The sequence below is a fragment of the Myotis nattereri genome, assembly GCF_964212035.1.
Source record: "Myotis nattereri genome assembly, chromosome: 2".
Classification (NCBI taxonomy): Eukaryota; Metazoa; Chordata; class Mammalia; order Chiroptera; family Vespertilionidae; genus Myotis; species Myotis nattereri.
Genome location: NC_138076.1, coordinates 102743468 through 102768580, shown reverse-complemented (window position 1 = coordinate 102768580; position 25113 = coordinate 102743468). Strand labels below are relative to the sequence as shown.

Below are 25113 nucleotides of genomic sequence, written 5' to 3'. Positions count from 1 at the left end.
ATACACATATATGTTCTTTGTTTTATCTCTTCCTGCCCTACCCACTACCCTCCCCTCTGAGATCTGTCAGTCTGTTCTATGCATCTGTGCCTCTGGACCTATTTTGTTCATCAATTTATTTTGATCATTAGACATATATAAGTGAGATCATGTGATATTTGTCTTTTTCTGAATGGCTTATTTTACTTAGTGTTATAATCTCTACTTCCCTCTATGCTGTCACAAAAGGTAAGAGTTCCTTCTTTTCTATAGCCACATAGTATTCCATTGTGGAAATGTACCACAGCTTTTATATCTACTCATCTATGGATGGACACTTGGACTGTTTCCAGATCTTAGATATTGTAAATAACGCTGCTATGAACATAGGGGCACAAATATTAGTTCTCATTGGTGTTTTGGGATTCTTAGGATATAGTCCCAGAAGTGGGATCACTAGGTCAAACAGCAGTTCCATTTTTAATTTTTTAGTGAAACTCCATACCGGTACAGTGGCTGTACTAGTCTGCATTCCCACCAATAGTACGCTGGGATTCCATTATCTTCACAACTTTGCCAGAACTTGTTTGCTGATTTTATTGATGGTAGCCATTCTGGCAAGTGTGAGGTGATACCTCATTGTAGTTTTAATTTGCATCTCCCTGATGATTAGTGACATTGAGCATTTTTTCATTTGTCTATTGGCCATCTTTATGTCCCTTTTAGAGAAGTGGCTGTTCAGGTCCTTTGCCCATTTTTTAAATTGGATTGTTTGTTCTCCTGCTGTTGAGTTGTATAAGGTATAAGTTCTTTATATATTTTAAAAATTAACTCCTTATCAGTTGTACCATTGGTGAATATGTTCTCCCATATGTGGATTCCCTTTTCATGTTTTTGATGGTTTTTGTTGCTGTGCAGAAGCATTTTAGTTTGATATAATCCCATTTGTTTATATTGTCCTTTGGTTCTCTAGGAGATGCATCAGTGAAAATACTGCTACATGAGATGTCTGAGATTTTAATGCCTATGGTTTCCTCTAGGACTTTTATGGTTTTGTGACTTATACCTGTCTTTTATCCATTTTGAGTTTATTCTTGTGCATGATATAAGTTGGTGGTCTAGTTTCATTTTTTTTGCATGGGCCTGTCCAGTTTTCCCCTCACCATTTATTGAAGAGACTGTCTGTACTCCATTTTATGCTGTTGCTTCCTTTGTCAAGTATTAATGACCATAATCACGAGGGTCAATTTCTGGAGTCTCAGTTCTGTTCCATCGATCTACATTCCTGTTCTTATGCCATTACCAGGCTGTTTTGATTACAATGGCCTTGTTTATCTGGTATTGTAATCCCTCCAACTTTGTTCTTCTTTCTCAAGATTGCTGTGGCAATTGTGGTCTTTTTTGGTTCCATATAAATATTTGGAATATTTGTCCTAGATCTGTGAAATATGCTGTTGATATTTTAAAAAATATATTTTTATTGATTTCAGAGAGGAAGGGAGAGGGAGAGAGAGATAGAAACATCAATGATGAGAGAGAATCATTGATTGGCTGCCTCCTGCACTCCCCCCACTGGGGATTGAGCCCACAACCCACACATGTGCCGTGACTGGGAATCGAATTGTGACCTCCTGGTTTATAGGTTGATGCTCAGTCACTGAGCCATACCTGGCCAGGCTGCTGTTGCTATTTTAATAGGGATTGTGTTGAATATATAGATTGCTTTGGGTAATAGGGACATTTTAATGATGTTAATTCTTCCAATCCATGAACACGGTAAATGCTTCCACTTCTTTGTATCTTCCTCTGTTTCTTTTTTCAATGTCCTATAGTTTTCTGAGTACAGGTCTTTTACTTCTTTAGTTACGTTTATTCATAGGTTTCATTTTTGTTGCAATGATAAATGGGATTTTTTTTTAAGTTTCCCTTATAGTTCATTATTGGTGTACAATAATGACATCAATTTCTGGATGTTAATTTTTTATCCTGCTGCTTTGCCAAATTCATTTATTAAATCTAGTAGTTTGTGGTGGAGTCTTTAGGGTTTTCTATGTACAATATCATGTCTGCGAATAATGGCAGTTTTACTTCTTCCTTTTTAATTTGGATGCCTTTTCTGTTTTCTTTTTGTCTGATCGCTGTGTCTAGGACTTCCAGTACTATTTTGAGTAAGAGTAGTGAAAGCGGACATCCCTGTCTTGTTTATATCAAGGGAAACACTTTTAGTTTTTGCCCATTGAGTCTGAATTTGGCTGTAGGTTTGTCATATATGGTCTTTATCATATTTAGGTATGATCCCTCTATTTTCACTTTGGAGTTTTTATGATAAATGGGTGCTGGATTTTGTCACTGCTTTTTCTGTGTCTATTGATAAGATCATGTGATTTTTATCCTTCATTTTGTCTGTGATATATCATATTTACTGATTGGTGAATATTGTACCAGCTTAGCATCCCCAAAATAAATCCCACTTGGTCATGGTATATGTGGATTTATTTGCTAGCATTTTTTAAGTTTTTACCATCTGTGTTCATCAGGGATATTGGCCTGTAGTTTTCTTCCTTTGTAGTGTCTTTATCTGGTTTTGGAATTAGGAGAATGCTAATTTCGTGAACAGAGCTTGGAAGTTTTCCCTCCTCTGGAATCTTTTGAAATATTTGAGGAGGATAGGTGTTAGTTCTTCCTTGAATGTTTGGAAAAATTCACCTGTAAAGCGATCTGGTCTAGGACTTTTTATTTTCTTTGATTTTTTTTTTAATCACTGCTTCTTTATTGTTATTTGTTTTTTTTAATTTTTTATTTAGTTTTGGAATATTGTATATTTCTAGAAATTTGTCCATCTTGTGCAGGTTGTTGAATTTGTTCATAGTATTTTCTTCCAATACTTTGTATTTCTGTGATGTCAGTTGTTACTTCATCTCTTTCATTTCTACTTTTATTTATTTGGGTCCTCTCTGTTTCTTTATGAGTCTGGCTAGTGGTTCATCAATCTTATCTTTTCAAAGAATCAGCTCATGGTTTCATTGATCTTTTTTTAAATTTTAAACAATCATCTTTTTTCTTAATTAATAAATCTTTATTGTTCAGATTATTATTATGTGAAGAACTGCTGTACTGGAGACACCCTTATGAGGCAGGACTTGCTTCAGTGGGGCTTTGGTGCTCACTGAGTCTTCCCCTTGAGTGTGTCACTTATGGATGTGAAGAGTTGTAGTCTGGTATGGTCTCACACTGACCACTGTGTGCGTTGGCTCTTGGATCTCCAAGGAGGTGCTAAGTCAGCCACTGCCTGAGGCCACCCAGCAGGAGCTACAGAGAGATCTGCAGATTTCTCCTCTTTGTTTGGGGTTTGTAAGTGCCCATATGAAGGTCCAGCTGGAAAGCAAGGCTGGTTGCTGTTGCTGAGCCTTGGGCCTTCTTTTAGAAGATTTGGAGCTCTCTGACCCAGCTGCAGTTTGTTAGGTTTTATGCTGCAAAAGGATGGGCCATTCATATGCAAAAGCCACTGTGCACAGCTTGGGTGGGTTTGTAAATTGCGTGGGGCGGGGTCTCAGGGAATCACCAGGGTGGAGCAGTCAGCAATGGCTGCCAGTCAGCCCTGCACTGGAGAGGTCCCCGCGTCTCTGCGATCCACGCCCCCTCGCAGGAACAATGATCGCTGTGATCACCTCTGAGAGAAAGCAGCCCTTGCATTCCAACCCGATGCCAGATAGTCCTGTTTCTCCCATATGAGTCTGGTTCCCCAGAGTCTCACCCGGAACTGGAGTTCAGAGCAATCAGGAGCTTGTATCTCCCTTCCAATTGAAAAACAACAACAGTGCACCCAGTTGCCAGCCTGTTTCGCACGCGCCTCCGCACCTCTGCACCTCCGCACCTCCTATCAGTCTCAATGCGCTTTTTTCTTTCCTTCTAGTTGTGGAACTTCCACTGAGCTAGCTTTCCTGTGGTTTTGGATGATCGATGTTTTGTCTTTTAGTTGTAGTTTTGATGTGGTTGTGAGAGGCATGCCGCCCTCTTGGTTCTCTTTATTGATCTTTTGTATTTTATTTTAGTTTTTATGTCATTTATTTCTACTCTTATCTTTATTATTTCCTTCCTTCCTACTTTGGTCTTTTCTTGTTCTCTTTCTAGGTCTTTTCATTGTAGGATTACATTATTTAAGTGAGATTTTTCTGGTTTACTGAGATAGGCCTGTAATGCTATGAACTTACCTCTCAGGACTGCTTTCACTGTGTCCAATAGACTTTGGTTTATTGTGTGTTCATTTCCTTTTGTTTCCAAGTAGTTTTTTTTTCTTTCTTGATCTCATTGTGAAGCCCTTCGTTGTTTAATAACATGCTCTTTAATCTCCATGTGTTTGACTGTTTTTATTGTCGTTGATTTCTAGTTTCATGCCCTTGTGATCTGAGAAGATGCTTGATTGGTATGAATTCAGTCTACTTGAACTTAAGATTTATTTTGTTGTCTAATATGTGGTCTGTCTTGGAGAAAGTTCCATGTGCACTTGAGCAAAATGTATATTCTCTTGCTTTGGGATGAAATGTTTAGTAAATACCAGTTAAACCCATTTTATCTAGTGTGTTGTTTAAGGTTGCTGTTTCCTTGTTGAATTTTATCTGGAAGATGTATCCAATGATGTCAGTGGGCTGTCAAAGTCCCCTACCATGACTGTATTGCTGTCAATCTTTCATTGTCCTCCAAGAGATTTCTACATATTTAGGTGCTCCTATTTTGGGTGTATATATGTATTACTAGGGTTATATCTTCATGTTGGAACAATCCCTTTAGTATTATTCAGTGATCTTTTTTGTCTTTTATTATGGCCTTTTTTTTGAAATCTATTTTGTTAGATATAAGTATTGTTATTCCTGGATTGCTGTTTTTTTTTTTTTTTTCATTTCCAATTGCATGGAAAAAAATTTTCATTCCTTCACCATCATCCTGTGTGAGTGTTTTGTTCTGAGGTGGCTTTCCTGTTGACAGCATATATATATGGGTCATGTTTTCTTATCCATTTAGCTACTCTATGTATTTTGATTGAAGCATTTAATTCATTTACATTTAAGATTGTTGATAGGTACCTTTCTATTGCCATTTTTATTTTTTATGTCTACGTTCCTCTCTATTTCTTCTTCTTCAAAGAGCAGTCCCTTTAACATTTCTTGCAATGATGGTTTGGTGGTAATGAACTCCTTTAGTCTTTTTTTTTTTTCAAAGTTTTAAAAAATATATATATTTTTGTTGATTTCAGAGAGGAAGGGAGAGGGAGAGAGAGATAGAAACATTAATGATGAGAGAGAATTATTGATCGGCTGCCTCCTGCACACCCCCTATTGGGGGTCAAGTCCACAACCCGAGTATGTGTCCGTGATCAGAATCGAACCCGGGACCCTTCAGTCCACAGCCTGACACTCTATCCACTGAGCCAAACCAGCTAGGGTAGTCTTTTTATTGTCTGGGAAGCTCTTCATTTCACCTGAATATAATTTAATTTTACTATTTATTTATATAACTTATTATAGTTTATTGCAATAACAAAGTAATTATTTTTAACAATAAAAGCAGAATACTGATAGGCAAGTGGATGGTCTATCCAAGCCAAGCCACTTTACCTAGTGGTTCAGACCTGGGTTAATGACAATAGTCCTCTAGAATGTAACATTTATCCATTTGTTATCATTATTTACCAGTTCTGGGTTGTCTCTGTGCACTTGACAGTTGAGATCAAAGCTAGAGACAAGAACATAAGATTAATCAAAATGGATTTAGGAATGAGCACTCTGGCTGGAATGCATCTTGGGGGGCCAAAGACAAATGACATTTTTCTGATCAGGTCTCCTGGAAAGAGTGAGAACTTGGGTTCTTAGAGTATCCCTGGCTTCCTCTGCATGCTAGAATCAGGTTCATATCCCCAAGTCTAAGTAGTCCTTCCTTCAGACACATAGCCCTCCTGCCCCTGTGCTTCCCCTCTGGCTCCTGGCTCATGTGTCTTGGAGTGTAGGGTACCCCAGTAGAGAGCCAAGTAAGCAATCACTCCTGCCCAGACTGAAGGTCTCTAGAGACCCAAAGTTTAGATACAGATTTGAAGAAGTTGTGGGGCTGTGAGAATAGGAAATGAACATGCATACATAGCACCTGGTAAGTTAGTTTCCTTTCTGGATATTCCTCCTTTTCTTTGATTTGGGGGTTGTTTCTTTGTCTCCCATTTTTGCTATCCCTTTGTATTCATTTCTACCCATTACATTAAACTGCTATGCCTCCCAGATTTTGTGGGGTGGTCTAATGTAGTAGGTATTTTGTGGGACCCCACTGGGGATGTGCCCGCAACCAAGGTACATGCCCTTGACCGGAATCGAACCTGGGACCCTTCAGTCTGCAGGCCGACGCTCTATCCACTGAGCCAAACCGGTTTCGGCTGAAGTTGGGTTTTGAATGTTATTGTCCTATCCCTGGATGGAGTCTCCTCTCAGGCTGGCTCAACCCTAACCACATCTTTTGAGCTGTTGTGGAGATGCTGACTGAACAGAATAAAATAAAACAGAAGAAACAAAACCAAAACATACACAAAACCCCTACAGCACCAACAAAAGCAACCACCAGAGAATAGAGAATTAGGAAAGAGAAACATAGAGCAAGAATGACAGTAAAAAAGAGAGAAAAAAATACTAGGAGAAAACAAAGCAAAACAAATAAAAAAAGCAGAAACAAAAAACAAGAAAAGTGGGGGCAGAATATGTATATGTCGAGCTTAAGTAAAGAAAATAAGAATAAAGAATTAGAGGAATAAGGGAAGCAAATCGGTTTAAAATAAAGGAGGGAGGAAAGAAATGAAAATACAAGGAAAAACTTTAAAAAGGAAAGTAGAAAAGAAAGCAATTAGACCTAAAACAAGATAAAGAGAAAGGATGAGAAAGCAGTAGAAAAAGAAAAGCGAAAGAAAAGAGATAAAAAAGATTGAGTAGTGAAAAAAAGAAAAAATTGAGTACGAAAAGGGAAGAGGAAAATTAGATATATGAATGAAAGAACAGAGACTAGAATAACAACAAATCAATAAAGTAGATAGATATAAAGGTGAAAGATCAGACGGAGGCCTAAAACCAGGACTACAGGCTTTATTAGAGGAGAAGCACCTGCCGGGCTGCCTCACAAAGGGAAGACAGCAGCACGTGCAGGGGTGGGCCCGCCTTTTGAGGGGCGGAATGGGAAGGGGTGGGGGGCTTAGTGTACTCGGCGCACACTGATTGGTGGTTTACTGTATTGTCCATATAGGACAAGGGCTTAGGGTATTTGGCAGGTGTGGATTGGTGGTCCAATGTATAGTCCATATAAGGTACCTGGTTAGTCACTCAGGTATTTCTGGGCTGCAGGTTACATCATACCCCGCCCACCAGTTGGGGGAAGGGAGGATCTATCATTCCAGGCTTTTGGTAATAGTAAAAAAAAATTGAGAGTCCGGGCAAGGTCAGGGGGCGAAGGTCTGTCTTCCATAGCTACTTCCTGCTGAGAGGGGACGTCGTCAGGGGCATCTGCCCGGGGTCTCAAAGATTCCGGTGACATAGGTGTCTCTAGGTTCTGAATTCAAGGCCAGATAGATTTCTCCCACCTTCTGGTTGGCGAACGCCTGCATTCTTTTCTGCAAGAAACTAGTGAAACAGCGCATGAGACAGGGGCCAAAGAGCAAGATTAAAAGAATAAATACCAGTGGGCCTAATAGTGGGAGGAGCCATGGTATAAGTGAGCCAAAGATGTCATATCCCCCTTCTAGCTGGTTACGTCGTCTTTGGTCAATCCTGTCCCGGAGGGATTTAATGTGATCTTTGACAATTCCTGATTCATTTACAAAGTAGCAGCATTCTTCCCCAAGAAAGACACAGGTACCTCCTTTTTCAGCTGTCAAGAGATCTAAAGCACGCCGGTTCTGTAGGGCTACCGCTGCTAAGGAGTCTACCTGCCTTTGAAGGGATTCAAGGGAATTGCTAATGATGGAGATATCTTCTGAAAATTCAGCAGACAATTTGTGGTAGAAATGAACAGAGGAGGAAATGCCTCCTACGCCTGTCCCTACTGCAGTGAGAACTCCTGTACCCACTAAGAGGGGAACAAGGGCTGCCCTTTTGTGGCGAGGTCTGAGAAGACCAAGAGAGGATTCGAGTTCTCCCTCTGTTCTGATAGAAAGGTTGGGAGTTAGGAAGACATAAAGGCAGAGCGAGTGTGACAGGTCCCGGGGGACACAGGTGTAGGCTGTAGTCCCACAGAGGAGAAAAATACCCGGTGGAGGGCAGGCTAAAGCAGGGGGTAAATTTATAGATTGTGTACAGTAGTAAGGTGCTGGAGTAATTGAGGTAGTGATTTGAGAGGTATTTGTTAAACAGGTAGTGTTTTCCGTATTAAAGAGAGAGATGTTGTATAGGGTGCGTTGGGGTCTGGTATAGGAGAGAGTTAAGTTAGTAGTCCAATAGGTTGGGATTGGAGTGGCTATGATGAGGGTTCGAGCTAGTGACAGACAAATCCAGCAGGATGTAGAAAAGGAGGGATTGATGTTAGAGAGTAGATGGAATGTTGTGTTGATGAGGGTGGGCAAGGGAGTAGGTTCGGCGTCTGCAGGGCGAGAGAGAATGTCCTTTAGAGGGGGAGGGATAGGTCGAGGATTAATGTAGGTTTTGATAAAGACAATTATACCACCGGGGTCTCTACCTCTCCCATCTATCCTAATTCCTGCTGGCTGAGCCTGGTTCCAGAGTGGGTCCGCTGGGTTTGATATGGTAAAGCTGACAGGATTACACGTAAGGGGGCCACAGTCCAAGGGGGGTCTGAGGTTTACTAGCGGACTACGTAAAGCACCAGAGTGGTAGTAAGAACACTGCCAATATGGACAGTAGAACTCCCCTACATCGTCACAATCCCCTTTCTGGCGATATTGCATGCATAGATATTTGTGGTCGGTGGCATAGGCCTGATACCACCCACCACAGCTAGACCACCCCGGGGCCATGGCCGCGCAGGCATCGAAATAAAGAGTGACACTAGAGGATTTCCCGTTCCAGACAGTAGAATTGATGACTCCCTCATCATCCCAAGTCCGTTTCACCTGAAAAGACCAAAACCCTTCATTGGTGCACTCATTGCTAACTGCCTGTAGGAGGATTATGGTGAGGAGACGATACATATAAAAAGGAATTCGAAAACCTGAGCTTCTTCCGGTGTAAAAAATTGGAGGGTCCCTTGCCAGGTAAGATCTACCATCCATGAGTGTATGTCTTCTGGGGAAGCAGATCGTGGTCTCCACCAGGACCAGTCCTCCAGGATGCACTGCAGGAAATAGTAGAATTTAGCCTGTAAGGAATGATGGGTCATCAGGTCCTGGATGGTGTCGTTAAGTCCTCTTCCGAGATGGTGGGGAGACATTTGGTGAACCTGAGAGAGGTGGGTCCTGTGGGGGTAGAAGTGTAGGAAGGTAATGTTTTGTGTAGAGGTTTGTATGGCTTAATGTGAGAGAGGTGATACCAGTGGTGTATTCCCTGTACCTTTGCTGCCGTAGGGGTAGATAGTATGACTGGGAAAGGCCCCTCCCATGTGGGTGTTAAGGATGCCTTTCCTTTTTTCTTGACATAGACCAAGTCCCCAGGGAGGACTGAGAGATGAGTAGAAGTTGTAGGAAAGGGACGAGGGAGAAGATTATCAGCGTGTTGTTGTAAGAGTGCCCTCATATGGGTAAAAGCAGGGAAGTAATCTCCCAGGGGAAGGGAATTGTCCTCCGGGGTTTGGAGGACAAAAGGCCGCCCATACATGATCTCGAAGGGGCTTAGAAGTAGTGGTTGTCGTGGCATGGCCCTCAGTCTCATTAGTGCCAGGGGGAGAAGTTCAGTCCACGGCATATGGAGCTCTAAGGATAGTTTGGTTAGATGTGTTTTTAAGAGATGATTGGCCTTTTCTACTTTACCCGAAGACTGAGGGTGGTAGGGGATGTGGAGATTCCATTTGATGTTTAGTGTTTGAGAGACTAGCTGCGTTATCTGAGAGACGAAAGCGGGGCCATTATCAGATTGCAGAGACATCGGAAAGCCAAAGCGGGGAATGATGTCATGGGTGAGGGCTACCACTACTGTTTGAGCATCTTCCCTACTGGTGGGATAGGCTTCTATCCATCCTGAAAATGTGTCAACTAGAGTGAGGAGATAACGGTGTTTTTTATGAGGGGGCATGTGTGTGAAGTCTATCTGCCAGTCCTGCCCTGGGAGGTTTCCTCTTATCTGGTGTGTTGGGAAAGAGCGAGGGCGGGCTCCACCCTGAGGAGAGCAGGGATTACAGATATCACATGTGCTGGTTATCTTCTGTATTAAGGAGGATAAAGACGGAAAAGTCAGGAAGCTAGTAACGTACAGCAGAAGGGGTTTTTGTCCCACATGGAAAGTGTTATGGATTCCCTGGAGTATCTCTGTTGCTTGGGCCTGTGGGAGGATGAATTTTCCTGCCTGTATGTACCACCCTTGCTTCTGGGTGTATCCTAGATACTTGAGATGTTCTTCCTTTGAGTATTGTGGGGAGATTGTAGGTAAGGCCAGTAGTATTAAGTTAGTTTGGGTGGTGCCTGACTGGGCAACTCTTTTTGCTGTCCTGTCTGCCAGGTTATTGCCAATAGCAATAGGGTCCGTAGAATTCTGATGTCCTTTGCAATGTATGATGGCAGCTGCTTTGGGCAGCAAGGCTGCATTGAGTAAGGCTTTAATGTATGTATGGTTATGTAGGGGATTGCCTTTGGTGGTTAGAAATCCCCTTTCGCGCCATATGCTGGCACCAGAGTGAATTATGTGGTATGCATATTTAGAGTCAGTGTAGATATTTATGGACTTGCCAACCGAGATGGTTAGGGCTCTGGTAAGGGCTATGAGTTCTGCTTGCTGAGATGTTGTGTTGGGGGGGAGAGGTCTAGCTTCTATTATGGATGGATCGCTAGATACTATAGCATATCCTGCTTTACATAGTCCCTCCTTTGTACGGGTGGAGCTTCCGTCGATGTAGAGGGTCTGTTCGGGTGTGGAGAGAGGAGTGGGTGAAATATGAGGAAAGGGAGATATGAACTGGTTAATTGTTTCAATGCAGGAGTGGAGAGGAGGATCTGCCCCAACGGGGAGGAGAGTAGCAGGATTTAAGGGAGAACAAGGAGTGAAAGAAAACTGGTGGTTTTCAACGAAAACTAGATGGTATGCCTGAAGTCGTGAAGGTGAGAGATGTTGTATAGCCTTGTGGGTTACAAGGTCCTGAAGATGATGAGGGGATTTGATAGTTGTGTGCTGCCCAAAGGTAAGTTTAGAGCTTTCTAGGGCTAGAGTAGCTGCCGCCGCTAGGGCTCTGAGACAAGGGGCCCAGCCCCTACAGGTGGGGTCCAGTTGTTTTGATAGGTAGGCCACTGGGGCAAATGAGGGACCTTTGTTCTGTCCTAGAACCCCCAGAGCCAGGCCATGATTTTCATGAGTGTATAGTATGAACGGCTGTGAGAGGTCGGGAAGGTGTAGTGCGGGGGCCTGGACAAGTGCCTGCTGTAAGGATTTGAAGGCCGATTCTATGGGTTTAGATGGGTCTAGAGGCTCATTGGAGTCCCCCTTAGTCGCCTCATACAGAGGTCTGGCTAGGTTACTGTAATTAGGGATCCAGGAGCGGAGAAAGCCAGCCACCCCCAGAAAGGAAAGGAGGTCAGATTTGGTGGTCGGTGTCGGTAAGGAAGAGATAAGACTTTTACGGTCTGCAGTAATCTCCTTCCGGTCCTGTGAAATTTTAACCCCGAGGTATGTTACTGCTGACTGGGAGAGCTGAGCCTTGGTTGCTGAAACCCGATAACCACGTTGGGCAAGAAAGTTAAGGAGTAGACACGTGTTCTCCTGGGAGGTTTGGAGATCAGGGCTGCACAGTAGAAGGTCATCTACATATTGTAGGAGAGAGCTTCTGGGCAGCGCCAGATCCCGCAAGTCCTTTGCTAGTGCCTGCCCAAAGAAGTGGGGGCTATCCCTAAACCCCTGGGGTAGAACTGTCCATGTGAGCTGCTGCGAGTGTCTAGTTTCTGGGTCAGTCCAGGTGAAAGCAAAGAGATCCTGACATTGTGGATCTAAAGGGATAGTGAAGAAGGCATCTTTTAGATCAAGGACTGTAAAAAAGGAGGAGGAAGGGGGAATAGAAGACAGAATGGTATAAGGATTGGGCACAACAGGGGCTATGGGCAGTACTGCTGAGTTAATGGCTCTGAGGTCTTGAACCAGGCGATATGAGCCATTTGGTTTAATGACGGGAAGGATGGGAGTGTTGAAGGGAGAATTTGTGGGCCTTAGAAGACCTGAATTAAGAAGTTTGGAAATAGTAGGTTTAAGGCCAAGTAGATGTTTGGTTGGGACAGGGTATTGGGGGACGAAAGGGAAGGAGTCAGGGTTTTTGCGGTGGATAAGGACGGGAGTATGGTGTTTGGCTATGGATGGATTAGAGGTGTCCCAGACTATAGGGTGGACCTTATCTGGGGGTAATGGGGGAACGACCGAGGCCGAGTCTGAGTCAGCAGCAGAGACAAGAAAGACGGAGGCCGAGGGTGTGTAGGTAGAGGGAGTCAGTGAAACTGTTGCATGGAATTTAGATAAGATATCTCTCCCCAGTAAAGGGGTGGGGCATTGGGGAATGACTAAGAAGCGGTGTGTGAATTGTATTCCTTCGAAAGTACAGAGTAGTGGTTGAGTTAATAGAGGGATGGTCTTTGTTCCCGAGACTCCCACAATAGTAGTGGTAGATGGCGTTAAGGGGCCCGAAAATTCGGGCAAGGTGGAATAAGTGGCCCCAGTATCAACAAGGAAAGAGATCAGCTTACCTGCCACGCGAAGATTTACCCTAGGCTCCTGATGCGTGATCACCACCGGGGCCAGAGACCCAGGGCCCCGTCAGTCCTCTGTTGCCAGTCCCAGCAGATCTGTTAGGGATCCGGAGGTGGGGGTTTTCATTAGGGAGGAAGATCCAGCCCCCCTTCGGCGACTAGGGCAATCGACTCCCCAATGTCCCTCCACATGGCAGTGTGGACAGGGGCCGGGAGGGGGTCTTGGATTTGGGCATTGTCTTGCCCAATGTCCATGCTGCTTGCATTTGAAGCAGGCACCCGGTGGGGTTGATGTAGGCCTTTCTTTCTGTGTTGGCTTGGAGCCTTGGGATGTGGAGCCCTGTAGGGCCTTCGCCAGCATAAGGTATTTTTCCTGATCTCTTTTTTTAAGGTCCTCCTTTTCCTGTTCTTCTCTATTATGGAAGACCTTGAAGGCCACATTAAGCAGTTCTCTTTGGGGAGTCTCGGGCCCATCCTCAAGCTTCTTTAGTTTTTTTCTTATGTCTGGGGCCGACTGGGATATAAAATGTGAGTGTAGTAAAGCCGTCCCCGCCGGGGAAGTAGGATCAATACGGGTATATTTTAAAAGCGCCTGTGAGAGACGTTCAAGGAATTCCCCAGGGTTTTCCTCTGGACGCTGGATAATCTCCTTCATTCTATCATAATTTACCGCCTTATTAGCCAGCCCATGAAGAGCCTGGGTAATATAATCAAGCATGCGGTTCCGTGCCTCTCTATTCTGATGCCCAGGTTGGTAGTTCCAGTCGGGATCTTCCCGGGGAACTGCAAGGGTGCCAATAGGGTTGGAGTTGTTACGTGTGTGGGCCTCGTCTGCAATTTGCTGAGCCATGTCCCAGACTCGGTCTTTGTCTGATGGTGTTAGAGAGGAAGTAAGAATAATGAAAATGTCGTGCCAGGTAAGATCATAAGACTGAGTGAGGTATTTGAATTCTTTGATGTAGGTATCTGGGTCAGAGGAAAAAGAGCCAAGACGTTTTTCAATTTGTGAAAGATCAGAGAGTGAGAAGGGAATGGATACTCGAACAATACCCTCCGCCCCTGCGACCTCACGCAAAGGGAACTGGCCAGCCACCTCTGAATTCGGTTGCGGGCGATCACGGGGGCGGAGGTTCGGCGGAGAGCGTACAGGGGAAGGTGGGCGGTTAGGGTTCTCGGGGGGTAAAGCATGGGATGCAGGTTTCGTGGTGGGATTGTAAGGAGGTGGTGAGAGCGGGCGAGGTGGAGAGGAATGGTCGGCTGGGTCGAAAGAGTCAGAGGACATAGAAAGGGGCTGAGGACCGGTTTGAGGAGGTGAAGAGGACTTTGCGAGGAGGATCTGATGAGTAGAACATGAGGAGTAAAGAGAGGGGCGAGAGCGGAGGAAAAAGAAAGCCTGCACATAGGGGATTTCAGAAGCTTTCCCTGTCCGGTGGCAAAAATTATCTAGATCTCGGAGGATATTGGAATCAAAAGTGCCGTTTTCGGGCCACTGAGAACCATTGTCGAGTTTATATCGTGGCCAGGCAGTGTTACAGAAAAAAACGAGCTTCTTTGGTTTGATATAGCCAGAAAGACCAAGGGTCGAGAGATTGGCGAGGAGACACCCTAAGGGTGTGTTTCGAGGGGGTTTGGACTGAGAGGTCCCCATGACCGGAGGGAAGGGCGATTGGAAGTTGGGGAAGGAACAAGGAGTGTCCTCCTGTTCCCTCAGCCAACCTGTAGCGCAAGAGAGAGACGAGAAAAGGTTCCAAGGTCGTCACCCCGAGACCTTTCCCGCGGAGTAGAAGAGAATTCCCGGCCAGGCGCCTGGGCTTTCGTAGAACGCACGAAACGTGTAGCCGAGTAGACGGGAAACTCTGTAGGCCCTAATGCCCCTCCAGGTCACAGGGAGCTAGCAAAAAAAGGTGGCGGGGGGTGGGGGGTCCCTGAAGCCTACCGGAGAAGGGAAGCGACGAGATCCCCACGTGTCCTGGAGCGGCAGGGTTCGAGAGGTGTCCGGAGCGGGCCAATCAACTCAGAACCGTACCACCGAGCAGAGCCAGAGCAGGAATCAGAAGCTCGGGCCTAGGTTCGAGGATCGTCCACGCTCCTGTTCACCTCTCCCGGGTCTTCGGCACCAAAATGAAAGATCAGACGGAGGCCTAAAACCAGGACTACAGGCTTTATTAGAGGAGAAGCACCTGCCGGGCTGCCTCACAAAGGGAAGACAGCAGCACGTGCAGGGGTGGGCCCGCCTTTTGAGGGGCGGAATGGGAAGGGGTGGGGGGCTTAGTGTACTCGGCGCACACTGATTGGTGGTTTACTGTATTGTCCATATAGGACAAGGGCTTAGGGTATTTGGCAGGTGTGGATTGGTGGTCCAATGTATAGTCCATATAAGGTACCTGGTTAGTCACTCAGGTATTTCTGGGCTGCAGGTTACATCATACCCCGCCCACCAGTTGGGGGAAGGGAGGATCTATCAAAAGGTAAATTTAAAAAGGGGAAAAAAGCATGGAAAGAGAAAAAACAATAAGAAAAAAGGAGAAAAAGAAGCAAAAAAGGGGAAAAAGTAATAAAAAATGAAGTGGCATTTGTTTCAGCCAAGTTTAGTGCCCCATGTGAACTTGCTTCTGATCCCACTCTTCTGTTCTGTCTGCCAGTTCTGGGCTTTCTGTTAGGAACTTAGATGCTAACCATTGTTAGGCACTGTCTTTTGGCTTTTAGCAACCTGCTTGAAGCTCTAAGACAGTGGTTCTCAACCTTGGCTGCACATTAGAATCACCTGGAAATCTTTTTAAAATGCTGATTTCTGGGCCTCATCCTCCAGAAATTCTGATTCTTTATTATGGGGGGGCGGGGGGGGGCACAACATTAGTAATGAATCTTTTTAAAATCCTGATTTCTGGGCCTCATCCTCCGGAAATTCTGTTTCTTTGTTACTAATGTTGTGGCCTCTCCCCATAACAAAGAAACAGAATTTCTGGAGGGGATGAGGCCCAGAAATCAGTATTTTAAAAAGATTCCCAGGTGATTCTAATGTGCAGCCAAGTTTGAGAACCACTGCTCTAAGACATCCACTGCCTTTGTCTGTCTCCACAGGACTTGGCTGCAAGCAGGAGGGGCCAGTCTGCCCTCTGAAGTAAGTTTTTAGCAGCACGGATTCCATGGCTGGTTCAGCAAAGTGCCCCGTATTTCCTGGGCTCCTCTGCCCACCTTTGCCTGTTAGCCAGCTGTCAATTTAATCATTCAAAAGTGTGTTTCTGAAAGGGCTTTAGTTGATGGAGTTGCTGTTTAGCTTTCAGGGATTATGGTTGGTGTATTTCCATTTCCCAAAATTACTCCTCCCCACATGGTCCAAATTGTTACTCTGCCCTTGGCTGCACAGAGATCCTTGTATGGAGACCAACTGGGCTGGCTGGAAACCTGGAGTTTTTATCAGTTCTCGGTTGGGAAAGTATCAGTGTGGTTTCCAGGATAATGGGTCCACTGATCCCTCCCCAATCTAGTCACTCAGGACTCATTGATACTGTTCAACCCATAAGTTTGGCCTGTGCTTTTGTTTTTGCTGAGAATCTCAAAATGCAGGGTGTGGCAGACAGGGCTCCTGAGGGTGTATCACCTAGGGTGGGGCTTCAAATAGGTTTTAATTTCTTGCTCTCTTCTTCCTCCTCTTCCTCGTCCTCCTCCTCTTCCTCCTCCTCTTCCTCGTCCTCCTCCTCTTCTCCTCCTCTCCTTCTCTTCTTCCTCCTCCTCTCCTCCTCCTCCTCCTCCTCTCCTCCTCCTCCTCCTCCTCATCTTCTCCTCCTCCTCCTCCTCCTCTCCTCCTCCTCCTCTTCCTCTTCTCCTCCTCCTCCTCCTCCTCATCTTCTCCTCCTCCTCCTCCTCCTCTCCTCCTCCTCCTCTTCCTCTTCTCCTCCTCCTCCTCCTCCTCATCTTCTCCTCCTCCTCATCTTCTCCTCCTCCTCCTCCTCATCTTCTCCTCCTCCTCCTCCTCTCCTCCTCCTCCTCCTCCTCCTCCTCCTCCTCCTCCTCCTCCTCTCCTCCTCCTCCTCCTCCTCCTCATCTTCTCCTCCTCTCCTCCTCCTCCTCTTCCTCTTCTCCTCCTCCTCCTCCTCATCTTCTCCTCCTCCTCCTCCTCCTCCTCCTCCTCATCTTCTCCTCCTCCTCCTCCTCCTCTCCTCCTCCTCCTCCTCCTCCTCCTCCTCCTCCTCCTCCTCCTCCTCCTCCTCCTTTTCTCCTCCTCCTCCTCTCCTCCTCCTCGAATGTTATTATGCTTGATGATCCCAGAGGCTCCTTAAACTATCCTCATTTTTATCCTCAGTTTATTCTTTTTTTGCTTTTTGCTTTTCTGATTGTGTATTTTCTGCTACCTTATCTTTTAAATTACTGATTTGATCCTTTGCTTCATCTAGGTTGATTTCTTCTAATGTATTTGTATTCTTCATTTATGACTGATTGTATTTTTAGGTTTTCTATCTCCATTTTTATGTTTCCTGTTTCTTTGTTGAAGTTCTCTCTGAGATCATTGAGCATCTTTATAGCAACTTGGGTTGAGCTCTGCATCTGGGAGATTGCTTGTCTCCATTTTGTTTAGTTGTTTTGTTGGTGGAGTTTTGTTCTGTTCTTTCACTTGGTACATGTCTCTGTGTTTGTTTATATGTATTAGGTAGAGCTGTTATGTCTCCCATTCTACATGGAGTAGTGTCTTGTGGGACCGAGTAGTTTAGTCTCCCTGGTCACCTGAGTCACATGCTCCAGGGGTGCCCCTTGTATGAGTGATGTGTGCCCACCAATGAAGTTGAGCCTTGATTGCTGTTGGGGAACATTGACCCTCAATCTGATTGGTTGTGAGGACTGTCCATGACTACAGTCGAGCAGCTGTTGTGTAGGGGTTGACCCTGTGTAGCAGGATTCACTGTAGTGAGCCATTGGTGCTTGCCTAGTCTGATCTTTTAGTGTTTTATTTGTGGAGATGGTTAGATGGTGCTCTGTTATGATCTGAAGCTGGCCACTGGGTATGTTGGTTCTTAGGTCTTTTGGGAGGTGCAAACCAAGATCAGCTGCTGCTTGTGCCCTGCCTGGGACCATCTCTTATGAGCTACAAAGTCTTCTGCAGATGGTTGCCACTTGTGCTGGGTATGGGCGTGCCTGAGAGATACTAAGCTGCTAACAGAGGCTGACTTTTGCTAGTGCCAGGCTTAGGGCTGCCCACCCTGAGGCTACATGCTGCTTTTTTGGAGTTTGTGAACCTTTGAAAGATTTTAGGGAAGTCCACAGAATGAGCCAAGACAGGCATTTAGTATAGTAAAGCCCCTGGAGGCAGCTTGATTGGGCCTGTAAGTTGGGTGTGGCAGAGTATCAGGTAATCATTAAGGGGTGGAGAGCAATTTTAGCTAGGTTGATGGTGACTCAGCTATGGCTCCTGCCTGTGGTCTCTTTGGGGAGAAGGATCAGCAAAGGGACAATGGAGAAAGATGCCGCTTTAGCCCTGTAGCCCTCACACTGATGCCAGACAATTCATTTCCTCCCCATGTTTCCCTGGTGCTTTTCAAGCTGCTGCCCCAGTGTTGGAGCTCAGAGCGAGTCAGTCCAAGTGTCTGTGCGGGCTTTTTAAAAGGAACTCCTGGGACTCTAGGACTCCTCCATCTCATTCAGCCACAATCTAAACTAATTTACAGCCAGAATTTATGGGGACTTTCTTCCGGCACTGGAAGCCTGGGCTCAGGAAGCCTTGTGTGGGGCTGGCACCCCTCACTCTTCAGGGGTGACTTCCACAGCCGAGATTTTTATCCGCCACATGTGAGTGTGGGACCAATGTGTTCTGTTTCTCTGCCCCTCCTACTAGTCTCAACGTGCCTTCCTATGTATATCCTTAGTTACAGGACTTCTGTTCAACTAAATCTCAGACAGTTCTCACTGATGCTTGTTCTGTAACTTAGTTGTAATTTTGATGTTGTTATGGAAGGAGGCAAGTGCAGCATTTACCTATCAGCCATCTTGACTAGAAGCCCTTCTGTGTGTTTTTTATGTGTACACTTATCATTGGATTTAGGGCCCACCTGGGTAATCCATGATGATCTTATCTCCAGACTCTTAACTTATGTCCAAGAAGGCCCTGTTTCCAAATAAGGTATTATTTACAAGTTCCAGGGATTTGATTTGTAGTATCTTTGTGGGGGGAGGGGCATTTTTTGCTCACCACACTGTGTATATAATTTTGATTGGCAGTTACTTTCTTTTAGCACTTTAAAGGTATAATTGCATTGTCTTCTGGTTTCTGTGATAATTATTATTTTTTCTTTGAAGTTAACATGTCCCTCCCCCATCGCTCTCACTTCACCCCTTAATTTCCTCACTACTTTTAAAATATCTTTGTTTTTACTGTGACATGACTAGTTTTTTTGTTTGTTTGATTTTTTATATTTCTCTTGCTTAGTGCTCACAGAGCTTCTTGAATCATGTGGGCTAATTTATTCCAGCATAACAGTAGCTCTTCAAATATTTTTTTTCCTGCCCCTTTCTCTCTGTCCTGGAACTCCATTTATAAGTATACTAGAGGCCTGGTGCACAAAAATTTGTGCACTCGGGGGTGTGGGGGGAGGTCCCTCAGCCCAGCCTGTGCCCTCTCGCAGTCTGGGACCCCTCGGGGGATGACCACCTGCTGGCTTAGGCCCACTCCCCGGGGGATTGGGCCTAAGCTGGCAATCAGACATACCTCTGGCAGCTCAGCAGCCCTCAGAGGATGTCCACTTGCCAGCGGGGAGCAGGCCTAAGCTGCAGTCGGACATCCTTAGTGCTGCTGAGGAGGCAGGAGAGGCTCCCACCACCACTGCTGTACTGGCAGCCATCAGCCTAGCTTGTGGCTGAACAGAGCTCCCCCATGTGGGAAGCTCACTGACCACCAGAGGACAGCTCCTGCATTGAGCATCTGCCCCCTGGTGGTCATTGTGTGACCAGTCATTCCCAGTCTTTCTGCTGTTAGGGTCAGTTTGTATATTACCCTTTTACTGTATAGGATAGAGGCCTGGTGCATGGGTGGGGGCTGGCTGGTTTGCCCTGAAGGGCAAACCTGGATCAGGGTGGGGGTTCCTGCTTGGGTGCCTGGCCAGCCTGGATGAAGGGCTGATGGCTGTTTTCAGGCTGGCCACACCCTCTTTAATGTGGGGGTCTCCACTGGTGTGCCTGGCCAGTCTGGATGAGGGGCTGAGGGTTTTCAGGCTGGCCAAGCCTGCTGGCGACTGAAGCTTCCAGCCTCTCCTTTTCTTCTTTTTCTTTCTTTTTTTTTTATTCTGGGATTTATTTACCTTCTATAATTGAAACTTTGTTGCCGTTTCAGCTCCAAGGCCACGGCCTGCTGAAAGCAGGTATTTGGGGTTTGTTTAGCTTTATAATTGCAACTTTGTTGCTTTCAGAGCTCAAAGCTGGGCTGTGGCAGGCAGGGAACCTTGGCTCCCTCCATCACTGGAGCAAGCAAGCCTCCTGCTTGCTTCAGCTGCGTGGCTGCCGGCCGCCATCTTTGTGGCAGTTAATTTGCATATCCCGCTGATTATCCAATGGGAAGCATAGTGGAGGTACGGTTAATTTCAATCTTTGTCTATTATTAGATAGGATTAGGTCATTTTACTTTGCCTCATGTCTTTTACATCCTTTTTCTATTTCCATTGTTTTGTCTGTGAGCTTTAATATAATTTTGTCCTGATCTGTTTTCATTTTGCTAATTCTGCTTATGTATTGAATCAAGGTTTTTCATTTTCTGTTTTCTTTAATATACTACTCATAGTTATTTTAAAAACCTGTTGGCTGGTTCACCTGTGGGTCTGTTTCTATTGTCAGTGTGTCTTTTCTTTTGTTTTCAGCTACATGGTCCTGTCTCTTGGGGTTCCTGTTGTTTTTACATTGAATGTAATACACAGTGTATTAAAAGTCATAGGTAGTGCAGTTGATGTTTTCTTTTGTTAGGCAGATAGCATGTTGATTGATCATTTCCCCCCCCCCCCACCTATATTGAGGAATGATATACAAAAATAATATATGCCTAGTTTCTACAACATCCTATCTAATAGAGAGGGAATATGCAAATTGACCATCACGCCATAACAAAGGTGGCTGCACCCACAGCAGAGGCAGGGATCCCATAACACCAGATGGCTGTACCCACAGCGGAGGCTGAGTTTCCATAATGAGCCTTAACAAGCAATCAGCAGGGACCTGAGGCTGCATAGTGCTGGGCCGGGGCAAGGGGACCTAAGGCTGTGCCCCCTGCCTGGTGGGGCTTGACAGGGAACCTCAGGCCGTGCCCCCCGCCCTGGCTCCAGGCTGGGGGACCTCAGGCTGTGCCCCCTGCCCCGGCTCCAAGCTGGAGGGCCTCAGGTTGAACCCACCGCCTGGCAGGGCTTGATGGGGACCTCAGGCCACATCCCCTGCCCGGTGGAGCTTGATGGGGGGACCTCAGGCTGCACCCCCCACCTGGCGGGGCTTGATGGGGGTGGGGCTGGCCAGGTCTGGATCTAGCCCAATGGGGATGGGGATGGCCAGGTTTGGGTCTCGTGCGATTTTGAGGTGCATGTGGGTGGGCAGGGACTTGACTCTGGTTCCCGTGGCTCGCCCCAAACTCTGACAGGAGGAAGATTTTCATATACATTTTACTAATTTTCTTTCATCTCTGACACTTCTATAATAGAGAAAGGGCAAATAGCAATATTAAAATATTTCCTCTAATTAATTCCCTTTTAATGTGCACGAATTTCGTGCACTGGGTCACTAGTGTTTTATAAAGATGTTTGTGATGATTTAATATATGTATACATTGTGAAATGATTACTGTTGAGTATCTCCAAATACCATCACATTGGGAGTTAGTGTTTCAACATACAATTTTGGAGGGAACACAGACATTCAGTCCATGTGAGGCCAACTGCATCCATACATTCTATTTTCTTCTTTGTTATACAAAAGATGGTACATACTTGATGGCATTAGAAATACAGACATTTTAGGGGAGGATAACACTTTTGAAAGGTCCACTGGGGAAGCAGCAGAATTGGTAGGGGAGCCTCAGAATTGTGATACACATTTGCCAAAGTCTCAGCCAACTGAACGGGAGCTCTGGGTCAAGGATTGGCAGTGAGAGGAGGCCCTCATTAGGCCAAAGTGGCCCTGGAAGGTGCTGCTGCTAGAGACTGTTGGCCCACATACTCCACATGCTGAACCACAGGTTCTTTTCTGGAATAGAAATGCAGGTTGAGTTCACTTTGCTTTGTCAGCTTAGTGCATTCTAGGAACCATTTCCAATCAATTCACAGAGGTTGTTCTTTTTATATTTTACATAATACTACTACATAATTCTTCATCTGTTGATGGCCGGGATTTTGACTATAACCTTAATGTCTTTTTTTTTTGTTGGAAAATATTTATGAATATCTAAATAAATGGAAATATATGCACCTATCTATGGAAGGGAAGACTCAGTTTTGTAAAGACGTCATCACCCTCCAAATTTATACCTAAATTCAATGTGATTCCAATAGAAATCTCAGCAGAGTTTTTTTAGTACCTTATTAGCCAATTCTCAGATTGATACAGAATCAAAAGACCAAGAACAGCAACCTTAAGTTTGTTCTCTGTATCCATGAATCTATTTTTGTTTGTTTGTTTTGTTCTTTAGATTTCACATGTAAGTGAAATTATATAAAGATGACATATAGATGGCCAACAGACATATGAAAAGATGCTCAATGCCACTAATCATCAGAGAAATGCAAATTAAAACCACAATGAAATATCACCTCATACCTGACAGAATGGCTGTCATCAATAAATCAACAAACAAGTGTTGGTGTGGATGTGGAGAAAAAGAAACCCTTGTGCATTGTTGGTGGGATTGCAAATTGGCGCAGCCACTATGGAAAACAGTATGGAGGGTCCTCAAAGAATTAAAAATAGAATTACCATTTGGTCCAGCATTCCACTCCTGGGAATATCTCTGAATAAATCCGAAACACTAATTTGAAACTATATATGTACCTCTATGTTCATTGCAGCATTATTTACAATAGCCAAGTTTTTTAAGCAACCCAAATGCCCATCAATAGATGATTGGATAAAGAAGAGGTAGTACTATATACAATGGGATATTACTCAGCTATTAAAATAATGAAATCTTACCATTTGCACAACATGAAAGGATCTAGAGCAGCGGTTCTCAACCTGTGGGTCGCGCCCCCTTTGGGGGTCGAACGACCCTTTCACAGGGGTCCCCTAAGACCATCGGAAAACACATATATAATTACATATTGTTTTTGTGATTAATCACTATGCTTTAGTTATGTTCAATTTGTAACAATGAAAATACATCCTGCATATCAGATATTTACATTAAGATTCATAACAGTAGCAAAATTACAGTTATGAAATAACAACAAAAATAATTTTATGGTTGGAGGTCACCACAACAAGAGGAACTGTATTAAAGGGTTGCGGCATTAGAAAGGTTGAGAATCACTGATCTTGAGGGTATTATGCTAAGTGAAATAAGTCAGACAGAGAAAGACAAATTAATGTCTTATTTGCTGTTTCTTTTGTGTTCAGATGAATTATTAGTGGCTGTGGTTTAGTTTTATAAAGGATTACTTGTTAGTATTAATAAATGCAAGGTTGCTTCCAAGTAGATCATGAGATTGGCTTTTTGCCAGTTCCATGGGTCACTGTTAGAGCCCCTTCAGCACTCAATGCTTTTATAACTCTTATATTATGGAATTAGAATCTAGGATAAAATTGGCAGTTCTCTGACTAGTATATACCTATATGTGTTATTTTGTATTCTAACTTAGTTTCTGCCCAGTTTTTTCCATTGTTGAAAGTTGTAAGTATTTTTTAAAATATGTTTTTATTGATTTTTAGAGAGAGAGAGACATCAATCCATTGCCTCCCACATGCACCCCAACTAGGGATGGAACCCATAACCTTGACATGTGTTCTAACCTGGAATCAAACCAGTGATCCTTTGGTGTACAGGATGACGCTCTACCAGCTGAGTCACACTGGCCAGGGCAAAAGTTGTAAACATTACTCATTGGTTTAAAATACATGATTAGGATTGTGACCGATCACAATTCTGAGAAAAGGAGAGACAACTAGAGACAAACTGATCAGCTTACATAGTGCTGTTGGGCTGCCTAAGTTAGTCTGGAGTTCTGATGAAGAAGGTAAGAGTGACTGTGCCTATGGGCACCCTGGTTGTAAAATCATGTTACTTCTTCAAGTGATAACATCAGATTATTCTGTGTGTTTTTCTCCAGCTGGTTTCCCCATGAGCTATGCAGCAGCAGCTCCTGCCTACTCCCCCAACATGTACCCTGGAGCAAATCCTACCTTCCAAACAGGTATGCAGGTTGTATGTGATGGGTGGCAAAAAATGCTTTGTCCATGCAGCTGGGGAGAATATAAGGTGGGTGGATTTTGAGGGGAGTGGTTATAGAATTAGGATTTGGGGTTGATTTCTTGGTTCATAAGATTAGCCTTGTTGATAAGGACAATCAAAGCTTAATTCTTTCATGTAACGCTTTAGATAATGCATTTCTTTTAAAAAATATATTTCTTTTATTGATTTCAGAGAGGAAGGGAGAGGGAGAGAGAGATAGAAACATCAATGATGAGAAAGAATTATTGATTGGCTGCCTCCTGCATGCCCCCTAGTGGGGATCGAGCCCTCAACCCGGGCATGTGCCCTTGGCTGGAATCGAACCTGGGACCCTTCAGTCAGCAGGCTGACGCTCTATCCACTGAGCCAAACTGACTAGGGCTAGGTATAGCATTTCTGATGTCCTTTCACAACACAGATCTTCATTCTAAATATAGATTGTTACAGGTAAATAGTTGTACCAGAACATGTATTTATGAAATAGAGTTGATTACAAGGAACTGAAGATCATCTTGCTATGTCAATAGGTGGAATTTCAATGTTACTAACATTTTTAGATATTTAAGATCATTTTAGTCCTTTGTTTACAGCAGCCGTGGGCAAACTACGGCCCGCGGGCCGGATCCGGCCCTTTTGAAATGAATAAAACTATTGAAAAAAAAGACCGTACCCTTTTATGTAATGATGTTTACTTTAAATTTATATTAGTTCACACAAACACTCCATCCATGCTTTTGTTCCGGCCCTCCGGTCCAGTTTAAGAACCCATTGTGGCCCTCGAGTCAAAAAGTTTTCCCACCCCTGGTTTACAGTGTTAAAAGAAAGTCTTATGTTCTATGTAAGTATTCTATATGGTTTTCAAAGAAAGTCTTATTTTATTTTTTGT

General features: G+C 44.4%; 1 protein-coding gene across 1 annotated transcript in view; it reads left to right on the top strand.

Annotated features, from left to right (window-relative positions):
* ALG5 (ALG5 dolichyl-phosphate beta-glucosyltransferase) overlaps positions 1-25113 on the top strand; it is a 331650-nt gene that overhangs the window by 264882 nt on the left and 41655 nt on the right. The window contains exon 10 of the mRNA XM_081083482.1: positions 24106-24189. Coding sequence (XP_080939608.1) covers positions 24106-24189 — 84 coding nt within the window. The remainder of the gene's footprint in view (positions 1-24105; positions 24190-25113) is intronic.